The sequence below is a fragment of the Pestalotiopsis fici genome (assembly GCF_000516985.1).
Source record: "Pestalotiopsis fici W106-1 unplaced genomic scaffold PFICI_Scf_6, whole genome shotgun sequence".
Taxonomy (NCBI): Eukaryota; Fungi; Ascomycota; class Sordariomycetes; order Amphisphaeriales; family Sporocadaceae; genus Pestalotiopsis; species Pestalotiopsis fici.
The window spans coordinates 1475294-1492635 of record NW_006917096.1 but is presented as its reverse complement, the minus strand read 5'-3'; the positions used below and the strand labels follow the sequence as shown (position 1 = coordinate 1492635).

Here is a 17342-nt window from a genome sequence, read left to right as displayed (position 1 = left end):
GACATCTCGTATTCTTATTCTCTGGGGTTTGGCCATCTTGAATCTTTCGGACAAGCGAGCGGGGGGTCACTGCTTTGGGCTTGTTTCCACTTAATCACGGGGCATGGATATCTTGGCCGATCTTTGACTGTATCTGGTATTGTCGGATGCTCTTATTGGTTTCCAACGCCATGTTATGATGCATCGTGTTATGGTTATGCGTTGGTGCTTACAAGTGCATGGCCCCCTTGCCTCGCTCTGAGAAGACCATCGCGGTCAACATAACAAACCCAAGCGCCTGTTGGGGGGCATACTATCACTGCAGGGATCATCGATAAGTCCAGCGAAGATGGCGCCAGCCATGGCTGATCACAAGATTCCAAAGAGGCTTGGTGATACAGACATCGATCAGGCTGTGAGAAGCGTGGCTTCGGCTAACATGCCGACCGAACCTTTGAGATGTTCTGTTCAGAATTCCATTCTCAAAACGCAGCACTTTTACATATCTCCTTATGTAGCAAAAGAAAACATACCAGGCAACACGGACGGAATCCACCATGTCAGCACTCACTCCCAAGGAGGCTGCCCTTCAGCTGCGCAAAGTCTTACAACTTTTGACCACAGCTATCAACGACATTGCATCCCGTTGGGAGAGCGAGTCTCGGGACGAAAATGCTGTTGAGATACGGTACAATGGTACGACACAACATACAGCCCAGGATCCTGTCAAGGTAGCGCTGGCAGCTATGGGCCACGTCGAGAGCTTAATCACGGAACCTCACAGACTCGTCGTGGACATGTCCACCTCGTATCTGATATCACGGGCTCTGCACATTGTGGCCGATCACGATATTGCCGGGATCATTGCCGCGGCCAACGGGGCCGATGGGGTTCATGTCGAGGAGCTCGCACGGCTGGCTGGTATGGAGCAAGACAAGCTTTGTAAGTTGGGTGGAATAGCCTTTGGTCGTGCAAAGACTGTAAAAGCTTTCTCGACTCATCATGGGATCCGCAAATAGGCCGTATCATGAGAGCTCTCGTGTCTCATCATGTTTTCCAGGAAGTGGAAGAGAGACGATTTGCGAATAACCACGTCTCGGAAACTCTCGCGGGCGACCCCGCGTTCAGAGCGCATATTATGATGAAGTAAATCCCATACAGATCTGCGAGTTGAAAGTAGTCTATTGACATTGCTGGAAATCCAGGGGACGGGTTCACTATGCGGCCAGCGACCATCTACCGAGCATAGTCAAAGTCAAGGGTTCTGAAGTGCAGCATGATTCCGAGGCCAGGAAGACTGCCTTTCAAAAAGCTGTGAGAACCGATTTGTCCTTGTTTGACTGGATGAATCAGGAAGTGCCGGCTCATGACACGGATTGGCGGCCGCGACTCAAGAACAACGAGATATCAATTATCAGCTATTCTGACAAGGACGCCATTCCGGGTAGCCCTGTGAAAACGGTGGCTCGGCCGGAAAAGTTGCTCTTCCATCAGGCCATGGCAGGGCTGGACAGAGGACAGGGACACTTTTATCTCGGCGCATATCCTTGGCGTGATCTCGGTACTGGAACAGTCGTCGATGTCGGAGGCGGAATTGGTACGCACTGCAAATTCTTCTCTTGCCCATTTCTCTAGCAATAGTCCTTGTCTGAAAAAAATATAGCAAGAAGCTTTTGTTGAAAGCATCAGCTGACCTATCTTCGGATTGAACAGGCTCGTTTTGCATGCAGCTCCACGATATCTACCCAGCTCTCCAGCTGGTTGTCCAGGACCGCGAGCCGGTGATCAAGCAGGCGATATCGGTTTGGCAGTCCAAGTACCCCGAAGCTCTGAACTCGGGCCAAGTCAAGCTCTCAGTCCATGACTTCTTCATGCCTAACCCCGTTCAGGGCGCTGATGTATATTGGCTGAGATATATCTTGTACGTTCTCCAACCAACATGGCTGCCTCATCTCATCTTTTGGGAGCAAGCGGAAACAAACAACTTTTCAGACTCAACGTCCTGACACGTCCTAGACACGACTGGCCAGACAATCAAGTCGCCACCATTCTCGGCAATATTGCCAAATCCATGACTGCCTCATCCAGGCTGCTGATTGCAGACATCATCGTAACCACGACGGTCCGCACCAGTCTCGACGGCGATGCCTCGACGGCCGTCGCAGCGCCCCCTCCACTGTTAGCCAACTACGGCCAGGCCGCTGCGCATGCTCACCTCATGGATCTCAACATGATGATGATGGTCAATGGGCGGGAGAGGACGCCGGCAGAGCTTGCGATGCTGGTTCAAGCCACTGGGCTGGAGATTGTGCGGATCTGGCAGGGCTGTGCGGCTGATGCCTTGGGAGTCGTCGAGTGTCGTCTCGCAGTCTAGAAACGACAGACACGAGATTCTCTTGGACTTATTATTTGATGGGAATATTGGTATACACATTTCCTGACCAGAGAGCATGAAAGAAGACTATAATCAATGTGTGGACAAAGCAGTAAGCGGTTGGTAATTGGTACTGTTTACAAATGCATAATTCTGGTGACATATTCATAGAAACAAGGAGAAAAAAAAAACACCTCTCTAGTGACCCTCGAAATAACTACAAGAATACACACGCAAAGAAATTTGCTCAAGGCGAGATTGCCCAAACAGCTGTAAACACAAACGGATAGGGCATTAGCCAATTCTAAAAACCCAAGTCTCATCGTTGCTGACGGGGGACCTGCAAAAACTCCATGGCACAGCATCACGTAACCATCACCTGGCATTCTCGGTCTCATATCGTTCGTTGTCTTCGTGACTTTGGTCAGTATGCGTCTCTGATTGACGTTTGCTGGCAATCTCAGATTACTAGCATCCGTGAAGCCATTACAATCCACCGGGAAGAACCTTGAGACCAGTCTTCTCTAGTCATCACCGTCACACCGCCGAGGGTACAACGAGGAATACAAGTCATCATTATCCGTCCCTACCAATTGCCAAACCATGTCAACCCTACGCAACCCTGTATTTGCCAATGACACCGGTGAAATCAGAAATGAAACAACGAATGCAGGTGTGTATGCGGGTATCGTGAGAAGAATCCAAGTCGTTTAGCAGCAACCACCGCTGGATGAGGAAGAAACGCTGTGACCAGGACCAACTTGGACACCAGGCTTGGTGTTTGTCGTAGCCTGCGATCCCATGCGCTCCTTGATCTGGCGGGCCATGGTCAAGAAAGCCTGCTCGACGTTGGAGGCGTTCTTGGCCGAGGTCTCCAGGAAGGGGATGCCAAGGCTGTCGGCAAACTCCTGTAAACAGTGTAAGCATTCGAATATTGAGCTAGAGGTGCTAAGATGCATGAATATGCAGCAAGTTGAAGTTCTTACCTTTGCCACAGTGTACTCGACAACCTTCTTGTCGGACATATCGCTCTTGTTACCAACAAGGAGCTTGTTGACGCCCTCGGTGGCGTAGCGGTCAATCTCCTGAAGCCACTGCTTGACGTTGTTGAAAGAGTCCATGTCGGTCACATCGTAGACAACGCAGATACCGTGGGCACCACGGTAGTAAGAGGAAGTAATGGTGCGGAAACGCTCCTGGCCGGCGGTGTCCCACTGTTAAGGTCCATGTCAGTTGAATGCAGCTAGCTGGCGGACGATATGGTCAAGGCTTACGATCTGGAGCTTGACAGTCTTGCCGTCGAGCTCGATGGTGCGGATTTTCTGAAGGACCAGGTTAGCACGCAAATAATACCCCAAGCATATTGATTTGCGATACTTACGAAGTCAACACCAATCGTGGAGATGTAAGACTCGGTGTATGTGTCGTCGGCGAAACGGAGCAGCAGACAAGACTTTCCGACACCGGAGTCTCCGATCAGGAGAAGCTTGAAGAGGTAGTCGTATCTAAGCAAAAGTATGGTCAGCATCATTTCCAATCTGGCTATGGCGCTTGACAAATGCCCTCATCATCATCATACGCGAGTGGGGATTTCTGAAGAAGAGCCTTGGCACGCTTTGCAAGGTCGTCGTTCTTGTAGGGCAGAGCGTCGGAGGTCTGCGGATAAGGCTGGCGCAGATTGTTGAGGGCGCGATCCTGAGCATATTGGGAGTATTCGGGATCATCTTCCTCGTGGTGAACATCAACCACAACAAAGTTGCCGCCCAGACGATCAGGAGCGGCCTTGCCGCGATGCTTGTTGCTGGCCATCGTGTTTTTGATGGGGTGCTCTCAAGTCGTATTGAACTGGACTTGGGTGTGATGGAGCCGGGGAAGGTCGCAGGAGATGGCGAATGTAAAAAGAATGTGCTCGAATAGATCCATCCGGGTGTGTCAACTTGCTCTCCCACTTGGAGAGCCGGAGGGGCAACCACAAGCCACGCGCAGCCGCAGAACTGTAGGACCGGAGGGGCAACCAGCCGCGAGGGGCAGCATGGTTGAAAGAAAGAACTCTAAAGATGGTTAGTCAGCTTGATGTTCTGGAGGTGTGTCGACGACGACGACGATGGCAGCATGAGGGCACGGTGAATGGCGCCGAGGTGGACGTGGACGTACTACTCAGGATTCATCTTCGCGGTGAAGGCTTTCTTGGGCCGGTGAGGTTGGTAAAATGGAAAAGTAGAGGGGAACGGGACAAGCGACGACGGGCCCGGTAACTGCAAAGCACAAAGGCAAAGTAAATGCTTCTGTTTGATGGAAAGCGACTGAGGAGGCCCTTTGATTCGTGTGTGTTTTGGTGATGGGTTGGCGATGCACTGAGGAGTGATTCGGAGATGTCGTCAGTTGGCGGTCGATCGATTAGAGGGAGGATTAAAAGAGACAGACAGGCACACACACACGCACACACTTGGACTTGACACTGCGTCAAGGAGCGTCAAGGAGATCAGAGCAGTGAGAGGCGCTAAATAACAGCACCCAGTTTAAGGTATCAACCAGCACAGCCTTGGTCAAAGCAGCGGCGTAATTGGTTCGGTTGGGGGCCCCTCTAGCGTATCTAGGTATCGCTGCGATAACAATGAGGCGCCGATCCCCTTCTTGAGCCTAAAGCCCTTGTGGCTGACAGACACCTTTTTTCGCCTGGCTCTGCAGGCTGCCCAAAGTATTACACCCAGTTTACCCTACCTGCGTTACCTACCTTGTAGGCTACAGGCACGGAGTGCCGCCTGTTTGTTGGCCACCTCGCTCATACATAGGGGAGAGAAGTCATGAGGCGTAAGCCTGGCCTTGAACAGAGAAAGGGGAGGTGGGGAGTACCAACACCTGGGGTTGTCACAGGGCAGTGGATCAGCGATGAACCAGCTGACGACAGCAGGCACCGGGTTTCCTTTCTATTCACTCTACAAGTTAACATTGATTCACCATGAACGTGACTCTTTTCAAAGATACGGGAATACGTCATTTCTTTGATCACTTCCTCTTTCACCAAGTGCCATTACGCAGACAAGAAGAGAAATAGCATTCAAAGCTGCTAAACAGTTGAACTGGTATGTAAGGCACGCCATGATTGGCCTAGGCATAATTGATATCCGTCACTATACTTTCAGTCCTTATTTGCATTACGATGATGGCATGAATATACAAAGTCACCGTCTTTGTCCATTTAATATTGCTTATTTGTTGAGAGCTAGGACGAAAAAGACAGCAGTATAAGTAATCTCACTCTCTCTATATAATACTCTTTCTTTACCTTGAGCCAAGCATTGTTCATCAGATAATCATTCGGTGAAACTATAATAATACACTACTCTAGTATTCCGTAGAACAAACTTGTCTCCATTTCTTCTTTCCAGAATCCAATACTGAGCATGCTACAGCTCTAGTGGATTCAAACGCTGAAGAAGATCCCTGTCTAGAACTTTCCTGAGACCCAGTCGTTCGGGAGCTTGACAGCGGGGGACCCCCCGGCCTTCCAGCTCTCCAACAGCCCAGTCAGCCCATTGCTATTCAAATGTGTACCGAAATTTGTCGGGACAAAGCTTCACTTACATCATTGTCATTCCTTCACACACATCCCAAAAAGTTTCTGCTTATGCTTTCCTGAGTGATCACGCAACCATTTGACTTAGCCAAGGACCCCCCCAATGCAGGCCATCTTGCAAGCGCCCTATTCGTGTTGATGACACTCTCCCAACATCCAACTGCCCGCAAGGCGCCGGACCGATGTCCCTTTCCAGCAGCCTCGTACGGTCGCCGTCCTATATACTGAGCTCGGGCTCGAGATCGAGTAGGGCCGCCGCCTGGAGGACGACCGCTCTGCCCTATTTTGCCTCGGCCGGCCCGGTGATAACTTCCATTCCTTCCACTACTACTTCCAAGTCGCTCACGACATTACCCACTACTTCTTCGTCTGCGCAGCCGCCAGTGCCGCTCACTCAAAAAGACCTTGCGCCGATATGGTTCGATTCGACCAATCCACTCCGCGACCGGCCTCAGGGCCTGGATCCCAAGAATCCGGAGAATGAGCGCAAGGTCAAGCTAGGAAAGAGTATGTTGAACCTCCAATCTGTATACACTCGACACTACATTGTCTGACCTGTATATAAATTATGTAGCTCTGCGCATTCTGCAAAAGCGCCTCCCAACGGTCCTGCAGACGCCACTGCCGCAGGAGATTCTCTCGCCCAACATCTCCCTCCACCTCTTCCCCTCCACCCACCCTTACCTGCCGACGGTGTCGGGCCGCGTAGCCTACACGGCGGCCGTGTGGACGTCGCCGATTGCGTGGAACAGGGTGCCCATAATCGGCAACCTCAAGATTGAGATCCTCTCGGAGCGCATGACGACGCAGCCGCTGCACTTTTCGCCGCAGCGCACGGGCGCCTACCCGGAGCAGCTCGTGGTAAAGTGGCGGACGGCGTCGTCGTCGTCGTCATCGACGGACCAAAAGGACAATCCCAGCTTGACGGAGCAAGGGGAGCAAAAGCTCGACGAGACCCTTAGCGGCGCCCGGCGGCGCGGCTCCAAGCGCGAGTTTACCGGCCTCTTCATCTTTGAGTTTGATCGCGAGGGCAAGATTATCAGCCACACCATTGAGCATGTTGACCAGAGCGGCGAGTGGGACAAGGGCGTCGGCGCAAAGGTGGTCCATCTGACGGATTGGCTTCTGGGCGAGCTTAGGGGACGACAGCCACAAGGGACTTGCCCAATGTTTCAAATTACCGAGGATCACGACAGGAAAAGGCGTAGGTAGGAGGTAATATGCCAGGCCGAAAAACAAAACATGAAAAGGGTTCCTTGATACCCGGCGTTTCCGAGAAGAACTGTTACGTTTCTGTGTATAGATTAAGGCACGCGGATTTTGCACACAATTGGAGTTTTGGAACTGTAACATGGCATGAGGGGGCATACTGCTTTGAGTATACTTATCACCACTCCGTTTTTTTAGACATCAATGTACATCACAATGTATTCAATACCAACCATATACTATTGATCTTCAGACTGAACATTCAGACTACATGGCATACTAGAAAAGCAGGTTGAAGCCACAAAAAGGGATACATGGACAGAAAACCGAGATATTATTATCAATTTGCAAGTTTCCAATGTCCACGTTAATACATTATATGACTCTCCAGTTATTGTATGCCAATCTTGCTCTATGTAACCCAATGTGATGGTATCATGTCTATGCCTAGCCATAAGTTTGTGCAATCAATACATGTCTACTTCTTCGTCTTATCAACCGCCTTCACGCCAGCCATAGTCACTTCGAATTCGACTGCATCCTCGAATCCAGGTCCGCTAGATTTTGCATGAGGCGCAAAAACAACCTTCATCCACCGCTTCCAGTTCTTGAGGTACACATCGGTGCTGCCTTCCTCTTCGATGACCTGCTTGCGCCCGTACACTGGCCGCTTGAGCAGAGCGATGCGGCAAGCGAGCTGCGTCGACCAGACGAGGCCCAAACTTGGAGTCTTGAGGGTGTAGTCGGCGTACGGGTCGTCGCCCCAGCCCGTGAACCAGCGCTGCTGATGGTCGAGGAGTAGTGCCGGCGGCGCATACGGTTCCTCGGGCGGCGGCTCCGGCAGGCTCGATTTGATGAACTCGGGGGGCATGCTGGAGGTGGGCTCGGCAGTCGGCAAGGGTCCGTTGTGCCCTTTGCTCCGCTTGGCGAGCGGGCTCTCCTGGGGAATCGGTCCGGTTGGTAAAGGGTACGGCAGGCTGCTGCTGGCGGTGCTTCGCTTAGAAGCGGCCAGCGCAGCCGAGCTCGAGTCGGAGAAACGGTCGCTGACCTGGTTGGAGACGACCACGGCGAGATTATGCTTGCGAGCGAGCTCGTGTAAGAGTTGCCCTAGGCGGACCAGCTCGTTGCTCCGGGTGCCCATGTTAAAGCCGCCGGAGCGCTGAGTGGTGCCTCCACTGCCACCGCGTTCGTACTCGGCGCGATAATTGGCCGTCACCGAGTCGATAATAACAAGGCCAATGTTGCGACGCTCAATCTCCACGGGCACCTGAAAGTTGAGGATATGGTCCTGTGACTCAAGGTCTGGAGTCACGGTGCTAATGACCTGATCCAGAGAAGGCTTGGTGTCAGGATCCATGTCCTTGAAGAGCGGGTGAAACCGTAGGATTTGCGACAGACGTTTGGTAGAGAGCGGTGCCTCTGTCGAGATGTACAAGGCAGAACGGCCAAGCCCGTGAGGCGGCGGTAGCTGCGCAGCCAAGAGCAGAGTCAACAGGAACTGAGTCTTGCCGACACCGCTTTCACCAGTGATCTCCGTGACCTGGCCGGTTGGGATGCCACCTCCCAGAGCATGATCGAGATTCTCGTCCAGCGTACTGATGCAATTCCATTGCTTCACCACATCGTCGCCCGTCTGCCTCCGAGGAGTCGATGTCTTGGGTGCCGCCGAGCCCGATGCGCCCAAGTCGGCATGCAGAGCACCGAGGACTGCATTACATAACCGTCGAATGTCCAACAGAGGAAGCTTGGTCCGCTTGCCTAGCTCCGCAACATCGAGGGTGATCAAGTCGGTTGTAGTCAACTGTTGCTGCTCGACTTTGGCCAAGATTCTTGCATAGGGCTCCGCTGGAAAGTCCGGGAGAATGCGTGACAGATCCGTCATGTGGGCTGACACATTTCAAACCCAAGACCGTTCCCCGTCAAAGGTGGCCTGGGTCTGTCTGTCCTGTCTGGTGGAATGATTTCCCAAGGTATTTGCACTCTCTACTACCTAGGTATGAGGTAAGTAATGGAGCCTCGGTGTAGAATCTGGCCAGCTCGGTGATCGATTCGTCTTGGGTGAAGTGAATGTGAGCAGGCACCAATCAGGTGTCGATGCTTTGCTTGCTTGAGACTGGTACACAGTAGACAGGATGCCAGCCACGACGCGCAAAGGGTTCAGCCGTTGGCAACTTGGCGACAATGACTGGAAGCGAGAGTTTGGATCTGCAATATTTAGACTCGAACCAGATAGTCTCCAATCAAGACCCTGTCAGCTCTCGCTAAAGTTGTCTGTTTGTGTGTTAGAAACATCCACTGGAAATGCTTCTGTCGTGTTGCATCTTCAGCGGGGTCCATGTACTACTTACTGCCTAGCTCACAGCTGCTAGGCAGCGTAGCGCGGAATTGGGGCCGTCGTCTCTAATAGCAGATTCCTGAACCTGAACCTGCACCTGTCAGTCATCCATTTTCTTTTTTTTCATGTCTCATGATGCACAGCAGCAATTGGCCCCTGACTGTCAAAATTGAATCATTAAATAAATATGTAAAGATATAAATGATAGGTCGTTTCCAACTAGAGTTTACGTTTTGCAAATCCATGTGTGACAAAAGTCCCTACGCTGAGTTGACAATCAATTGATGGCCAACACGGTCCAACCCACCCATCTGAACATGACATTCGATACAGACCCAGGCTTTATTTGTCGGTCATTACAATAATACGATACATCTTTCAGCCTCTAGATGGCTAGCTGAAGTGTAACTCGAAAATGGCACCACTTTACTTTCATCGACTGCCGCTCTCCCCCAGGGTTGGTTTCGTAGAGAATCATCAATTTCTTTCATAATCGGCTCCATCAGCATCACGACTGCCGACAAGAGTGACTAATAACAACAATTTCAAGAAACAATGATCCTATCACCATCAGTGGTTTATTCAAAGTTTTATGCATATTTCCGTTCCCCTGCCCCCAGACCCAGTATCCCTTGGCGGGACCTCAGCTCTTTTCCGCTTTGGCTTCGTGGCGCTTTTCAGCTCCTGCAAACACGACTTATACGACTCCACGCCTCGCTTGGAAGGTCTGCGGATCTTGTTCACTAGTTTCTAATCTCCTTCACGCGTGCTCCCCCAGGATAGGCTAAGCAGAATAGACTTTTGGGCCAGCTGGGCCTCGAGGCTGAATTTCATAGTCTCCCCGGTTTAATGGATGAAAGCTTGCCCGTTGATGCCGAAACGGTCTGTCTGGACCCTTGAAAAGTGCCTCGCCCTGCATGATAGACACCGCATCTTGGTAGTAGGGAAGAGGAGCAGATATTAGCTGCACATACTGCGTGCTCGGGTTTTCAGTCCATTTACACAGAGGAATTACCGGCAACAAAGAGTAACTGGTCGTCTCTTTTGTTTCTTTTCTTCCCTTCTTCCACTTTCCCACTCCTCTCTGCCATCTTGAACCTGTTGATAGATACTTTGAGGCTCCCTGATTTCCTCAACGGCAAGGCACATTCTCATACAAATATATGCTCTCCACTATCGACCGTGTCCGTGAAAGATACATGGCCTCTCTACTCGTTGCCGCCGTGTTCGGCGCAGCTGTCCAAGCTATAGCATTAGAGTCAACGATTGCTCGACCAACAGACGCCTCGATACCACACCCGACCTTCCAGCTTCCAGAAGTGACGGAACCGCCTAGTCCTTCCGTAGTTCGTGAGCTTTTGAAGAGAGCAGATGTTCAGACTGTTCTCGTCGGTCCGGATAATACTTGTGGTTATGTCAGCGGACTGATTGGTATGGATTCCTATATGGTGCCTCGACTTACACATGTTCCGCTAACTCCACCATTGTAGGCGCCGCTTATACTTGTGGTGATACAAATGGGTACTGTGCATTTGTGACTACTGCCAATGTCGGCTATGTAGCTTGTTGTGATGAATCGAGTTGTGGTTTCCGTGTCGACTGTATGGACGCGGAACAGGTCGAGAACGGCGTAGGTGCATTTCTTCAATCTTCCTTTAGTATCAAGGCCATCAGATTTACTAACTTGTCCGTTTCATACAGGATTGTAATAATGGTTGTATGAACGATATTTATACTGCCAAATGGTAATCCTCACCTTCGTTCTAAATAATGATTGAAATCATTGCCACTGACATCCATCTACAGTACGGATTCCTCTGCACCATACTGCGGCACGATCCGGTTCTCGACCAGTATCTCGGATTACTTCTGTCACTCGCTCAGCTACTCCACCGCCATGGACGCCCTCACCACCTGGATCGGCGAGAACGATGGCCGATCCTATTCCGAGGTCGTCGTGACCCTGACGTCGAGCAACTTTGGTACTCAGACGAGCAACGACGGGCTAGAGTCCTCCACGACGAGATCCGCCAGCGGTGCTTCATCGTCAGGCAGCAGTAGCGCCTCGAGCGGGACGAGCAGCGGGACGAGCAGCGGCAGCAGCAGCAGTGGTACTAGTGCCAGCGGAGGACAGAAATCATCAACCAACATTGGCCCCATTGTCGGCGGTGTCGTGGGCGGCGTGGCTGTCATTGCCCTCATCGCCCTGGGCATATGGCTCATTCTCCGCCGCAACCGGAAGCAGCAGGGTATGCCGCCGCCGGCGCCTTCAATGGCCCAGTATCCCCCGACGCAACAGCCACCCTCTGGATACGCTCCTCCTCCGGGTGCCGGCGCCCCCGTCTTTGGAGCCCAGCCCCCGACCTCTCCTTCTTACGACTACCAGCAGCAGCAGCCGCAGCAACCATACCAAGAGATCAATGGCGCCGTCATGCATCAGTACGACGGCAGCAAGCCGCAGTGGGGCTCGCCACCGCAAGGAGGTGGTGGTTTCACTCAGCAGGGCAGCGGCGTGTGGTACACGAGCCAAGAAACCAAACCGGGAAATGAAGTCTACACCACCACGACAGCCTCGCCGGGCTCGCCGGGTAGTCCGCTCTCGCACTCTGATCCGCGCCTGAGCATGGCGCAGCCCCCGTCGAGCCCGGCATCAACGGATCGGTTGTCGGCGTTCCAACCACAACATACGGGCGGTACGCTCCAAAGCCAGAGCCAGCCGATGGGCCCTAGCGTGCCGTCGACAGTGTACGAGGCGGGTGGTGATGCCGTGGGGATGCAGGGACAGCATAATGCTAACCACCACGGCCAGTTTCACGAGCTGAGCTCCCATTAGAGACGGACTAGCAGGGGGCGGACTTGTCTGGAGTATCTGCAGGTTCAAGTCAGCTTGGAAGTAATGATGCAATGGTCAGATTTTTAGAGCTTGATTATCTATTTAGGGAGAGCGAACCATCACGTACTGCAAATAATTCCAACTAAATCTTCTTTCCAAATTCTTCAATCTCCTGCGACGATGAGTTGTGAATGAGCTGAGTCAGAAGTTGTGAGTCTATATACGAAATGAGTACGGTGATTGCATAACAAGGAAAAAGGGTATTTTATAAGTCTAGGATGTCTGTGAGCTGGTACAGTATATAATGTGCAGCAAGTTTTGGTCACTTTGGCATCACGAATCGGAGAAGCCTGTGGTGGATATCAGAAATTCACTATTCTTATCTTTGGTCTTGCGGTCTGTATCAGACGCTGTCAAGCTTTTGCCCCTATGAATATGCAACTCCAAAACAAAGACGCCATTCTTAATGCATTATGTACAGAAATGTACATCTCTTCCCAAGCAGGCTCGCGTAGGACGACTGGGACTACTTGGGATGAGGAAATTCATCCTCCAATTGCAGTCGCACACCAACGTTCATGCTGATGAGTTCCTGAACCAACAGCTTTGCAGCATATGGCATTGTCATCTTGGCAACCTCTCGACTAGTGCGGCAAGTGCTGCAGTAGCCCTTGTAGCCAAACAAACCACACTTTTGACAAATGTCAACGTCGGTTCCATCGGAGCTGATCATGAGACGTTCCAGCAGAAGCTGTGAAGCACCGTACGCAATCAAACAATCACGCTCCATTTCGCCCAAACGTAGACCACCTTCACGTGATCTACCTTCGGTTGGTTGTCTTGTGAGAATTGCACGAGGGCCACGAGAACGAGAGTGCATCTTGTCTTGCACCATGTGCTTGAGACGCTGGTAGAAGATGGGACCGTTGAAAATGTATGCTTGTAGCGGCTCACCAGTAATACCCGATGTGAAGTAGTCCTTGCCCTCCCACGAGAAACCGGCGTCAACCAGGTTTCTGCTCATTTCCTCGAGAGGATGGGAGCGAAACGCATCGCCAAAGCCAAAGTCTTTGCGACCTTGGATGATGGATGCCTTTCCTGTTAGACATTCGAGCAGCTTACCAACTGTCATACGAGACGGGAAACCGTGAGGGTTCATGATGATATCTGGGCACAGTCCTTTATCAGAAAAGGGCATGTCCTCTTGGTCGACGATGATACCAACGACACCCTTCTGACCGTGACGCGAGGAGAACTTGTCACCAAGTTCTGGTCGACGTGTCTGTCTTGTCTTGACTTTGATCAACTGAGTCTCATACTGTGTCTGCGTCACCATTACAGTGTCCACGATGGCTCCGTCGTAAATCTTGAAGGTCGTAGGACACTCGCGATACTCGTCTGACCTCCTCTCATTACCGATTCCAGGCGACGTGTCGACTGGGCTTTCTTTCTTGATGAGGACATTACCACTCTTCAATTTCCAGCCAACGTCGGCGAGACCGTCACTAGTCAGGGCCTCGTGCTTGTCGTTGATCTGATTGAAGTCCCGGTCGCCGATGCGATCGCGGCTTCCGTTGGCGTACTTGTTCAGCTCGGCAGTGTACTTCCTGAATGCTTGTGATCGACCAAAACCGCGATCCAGAGATGCCTTGTTCAAGACGAGGGCATCCTCAATATCGTAACCAGAGTAGGACATGACGACAACAGTGGCATTCTGGCCAGCGGGAAGCTTGTCGTATCTGATGAGCTGGATGGTTTTGCTAATGACCATGGGTCTCTGTGGGTATACCAAGGTGTACAGAAGGGTGTCGATGCGGTTGAATTGATTGTACGCAATAGCTCCAATAGCTTGCTTACCCATAGCGCATTGATATGTGTTTCGAGGGGACTGGTTGTGGTGCGGGAAAGGAATCAGTCCAGCTACGGCTCCTAGAATAGTGAAAGGCTCAATTTCGACATGAGTGTGTGCTTTGGTGATATCCTTTTCGGTGAGAGCCACCAGAGTGTCATTTTCCTCGTTGACGTCAAGGTACTCGACAATACCTCGGGTCAGGAAGTCGTCGAATGTAGCCTTGCCCGCCTGGAGCATCCGAAGGTGACTTGCTTTGATTTTAGATTCGCCGTTCTTGACAATGATATAAGGACGACAAATGCGGCCTTCGTCGGTGGCAATGTGCACGGCAGAAAGATGCGTGTTGACGTTGATGCTCACGAAAGGCGACACCCAACCTCTACGGCGCATGGTTCTGAACTTTGACGCGAATCGCTTCGGAAACCTTGTTAGAGCAAAAGGTGTTCCGTTGATGTGAATGATATACGAGCCAGGGCGATGGATATCTGCACCCGAGAAACATCTTAGAGGTTCAACTCCAGAGTCGATTGTGTAGATCCAGCGTTTCACCGGTTCTTCGTCGATGTTGGTCGTAATATGTGTCATGAGTGCAAGGTTCTTGACGAGACCGCAAGCCTCACCTTCAGGAGTATCAGAGGGACACAACATACCCCACTGAGATGGCTGAAGTGCACGAGGTCCGGATACTTTCCTGGTCTTTTCGAACTGACTGCTGATACGTGTCATCATACCCAGTGCTGCGATGTAGCTGAGTCGACTCAACACATGGGTGACACCGGCTCTCTCCATCTTAAATCGCTTTACGCTCCAGTTGCCGGTCTGAATAGCGCGGTTCATGCCATCTGTGATCGTGCGGCCGAGTGTACTGATATTAACAAGCGGATCAAACGCAGCACGGTGGTTTCTCTTCAGAGTATTGTCGCAGGCGAACTTGAGCTGAGTCAAGTAGTTCTTGAAAAGATCCTCAAACAGCAGTGAGAGCAGCTGACCAGCCAATTCCAATCGCTTGTTACCAACAAAGTCACGATCGTCCACAAGTTTCGGGTCGTAGTGTGCCATCAGCACACGGCGCGTCATGAGGGCCACGTACATGGCCTTGGGGAAAAAGTCCAGTCCTTCAACCGGGATATGAGCAATGATGATGTTTGCGAGGGCGTCCAGACCTTCCTCGACGTTACTACGACGTGGCTGTGGTAAGCTGGTTCCGCCGGGCTTGCTCCGGCCACCCATCTTAACGCGCGCACCAATGTAGTCCAATGCCTGGTGTTGTGTGAAGACACCCACCTTGGCGGCGTCCTCAAAGTTGACCACAAAGTCATCCTGGAACCTTCCATCTGTTCCTGCCACAAGTTGCATGATCTCGAAGTCAGACAAGCCGCCGAGAGCCTTCATGACAATGACAATTGGTAAGGGTTCTACAAGGACGTTATGCGACAGGTGAAGTCGATCCTTCTTCATCACCACATAAGTCTTGGACTTTCTTTCGTGGGTTGAACTAGTGACTGATGCAGAGATGATGTTGTTCTTTTCGTCTGCCTCGACAATGATACGGTTTTTGCTGAGTTGTTCCTGGACGAGAATGACCTTTTCGGTTCCGCCGACGATGAAATAGCCACCCGGATCCAGGGGACATTCTCCCATCTTTGCCATCTCTGCATTGTTGGCGCCATAAAGATGACACTTGTTGCTGCGGAGCATGATGGGTATGCGAGCAAGCTCAACATTTCTGCGGACAACCCGGGTTTTCTCTCTTGGGTATGCAATGTCTACCAGGATTTTAGCTCCGTAGGTCATGTCTCGCAGACGACACTCTTGTGGAGTGATCTCGTTAGCCACTCGGAACTCATTGAAGTCGGGACGATTCGGTCTCTCAACGCGAATATCCAGAAATTCAATAAAGAAGGAGCCCGTGACATCGCTCCGGACAGTCCGGTTGGCCTTGAGAATCTCCTTGATTTCATGATCGACAAAGAAGTTGAATGAGTCAATGTGCCTATAAATAAGATGTCAGCCACAGGAAAAAATCCGACAGAGACGTTCATGGCGAATATTGCACATACTGCTTGACGAGACCTGTACACATAGGTTAGCCTTGAACTGGTTTCCGAGCAGAAAAATGGTGGCAAGTGCCGCCTGGCAGCCAGATGACTGTTGGTATGTACCTTTGACCTTTAAAAATGCAGGAAGCAGCTGGAATTTGTCGCCGACAGTAGAAATTGGGTCGGTCAGCTTCTTGCCGTTGTAGAAAGGCTCAAGAAGAGCCTCGAAGCCATCATCAACGACCGCCATCTTGTGTTTTGCGGGCAAACCCAATTCTCATGATGGTTTGGCCACGCGAAAAGGCTTTCTTTCTCTGATGGGGTGGCTCGAGGCTGTGACTGGATCCCGCCAGGCAAAAAGTCAGCAACGTCCCCCACCCGCGCCTGGCAAAGCAAGCTGGACTCTGGAGCCTCCAGGCCAGGGCTGCTGGAGGATGCTGCCGATAAGGCCGATAAGCTACCGAGTATGCGGATAAAAGTTCGGCCCCCGCTTCTGTAGTACCTAACCTGCCTTGTAGTTGAGCATCTGGCAGGCCTGTATCTACCTAAAACCTCGAGACAGACCACGAATACCAACATGGAAGGCTGGTTTGATAATGCTCAAATGCACATTCGATTCCAGATCGCAGTGATCACGAATGAAAATGCCTGTATAGAACGCGATTGGTTTTATATCTCGAGGGTCCCATCCTCCAAGGGACACAATTCAGAGCGAAAAAGTATGAAAGCTATCAAGATTTTGTTTACACGACAACCTCGAGAAAGACATATTCTACAGAGTATATGCCAACGTGCCAACGGACTTGCCCACTCTTTCTACATCTACACGGAAGCAAAATGTCTTGATTGAGGTAATTGTATTTTCAACATAGATTTAAATAGCAAAGTAATAAATTATGCCACTTACCTTTGCGAAGCTGAAGGCGATTCGAGGTGATGATTGATGTACTAATAATCGAATTCCTACAATGTAGTGACTGGAAATCCATGGGTGTTGTGCTTCCAGCAGTAGCTCAGCGCCAGGCATATGGCAAACGGTGGATTAGCCATAGGTAAGCCAAAGCGCCTTAACATTGATTGGGTCAAACTTGGGCTCTGTGCCATCCCTGACCCACCTGGCAGTGGCCTGAACAACTGGTACCAA

The 17342-nt window shown here is 51.3% G+C and overlaps 6 protein-coding genes across 6 annotated transcripts; 3 read left to right on the top strand and 3 right to left on the bottom strand.

Annotated features, from left to right (window-relative positions):
- Nucleotides 1–536: 536 nt before the first annotated feature.
- Nucleotides 537–2353, top strand: PFICI_08922 (uncharacterized protein; the record flags this gene model as incomplete). Its single annotated transcript, XM_007837503.1, has 5 exons — nt 537–921; nt 999–1125; nt 1185–1576; nt 1693–1900; nt 1996–2353. The coding sequence occupies 5 exons, from the start codon at nt 537–539 to the stop codon at nt 2351–2353; spliced, it is 1470 nt and encodes a 489-aa protein (XP_007835694.1).
- Nucleotides 2354–3063: 710 nt separating this feature from the next.
- PFICI_08921 (GTP-binding protein ypt1) lies at nt 3064–4162 on the bottom strand (the record flags this gene model as incomplete). The annotated part of the gene is made up of 5 exons (XM_007837502.1): nt 3064–3261; nt 3340–3567; nt 3628–3675; nt 3735–3858; nt 3933–4162. The coding sequence occupies 5 exons, from the start codon at nt 4160–4162 to the stop codon at nt 3064–3066; spliced, it is 828 nt and encodes a 275-aa protein (XP_007835693.1).
- Nucleotides 4163–6112: 1950 nt separating this feature from the next.
- On the top strand, nt 6113–7142 carry PFICI_08920 (uncharacterized protein; the record flags this gene model as incomplete). Its single annotated transcript, XM_007837501.1, has 2 exons — nt 6113–6437; nt 6505–7142. The coding sequence occupies 2 exons, from the start codon at nt 6113–6115 to the stop codon at nt 7140–7142; spliced, it is 963 nt and encodes a 320-aa protein (XP_007835692.1).
- A 475-nt stretch (nt 7143–7617) lies between these two features.
- Nucleotides 7618–9021, bottom strand: PFICI_08919 (uncharacterized protein; the record flags this gene model as incomplete). The annotated part of the gene is made up of 1 exon (XM_007837500.1): nt 7618–9021. The coding sequence occupies one exon, from the start codon at nt 9019–9021 to the stop codon at nt 7618–7620; it is 1404 nt and encodes a 467-aa protein (XP_007835691.1).
- A 1652-nt stretch (nt 9022–10673) lies between these two features.
- On the top strand, nt 10674–12307 carry PFICI_08918 (uncharacterized protein; the record flags this gene model as incomplete). Its single annotated transcript, XM_007837499.1, has 4 exons — nt 10674–10905; nt 10965–11104; nt 11176–11219; nt 11281–12307. 4 exons carry the CDS (start codon nt 10674–10676, stop codon nt 12305–12307), a joined length of 1443 nt encoding a protein of 480 aa, XP_007835690.1.
- Nucleotides 12308–12833: 526 nt separating this feature from the next.
- Nucleotides 12834–16448, bottom strand: PFICI_08917 (DNA-directed RNA polymerase III subunit RPC2; the record flags this gene model as incomplete). The annotated part of the gene is made up of 3 exons (XM_007837498.1): nt 12834–16152; nt 16220–16232; nt 16322–16448. 3 exons carry the CDS (start codon nt 16446–16448, stop codon nt 12834–12836), a joined length of 3459 nt encoding a protein of 1152 aa, XP_007835689.1.
- Between the last annotated feature and the right edge of the window lie 894 nt (nt 16449–17342).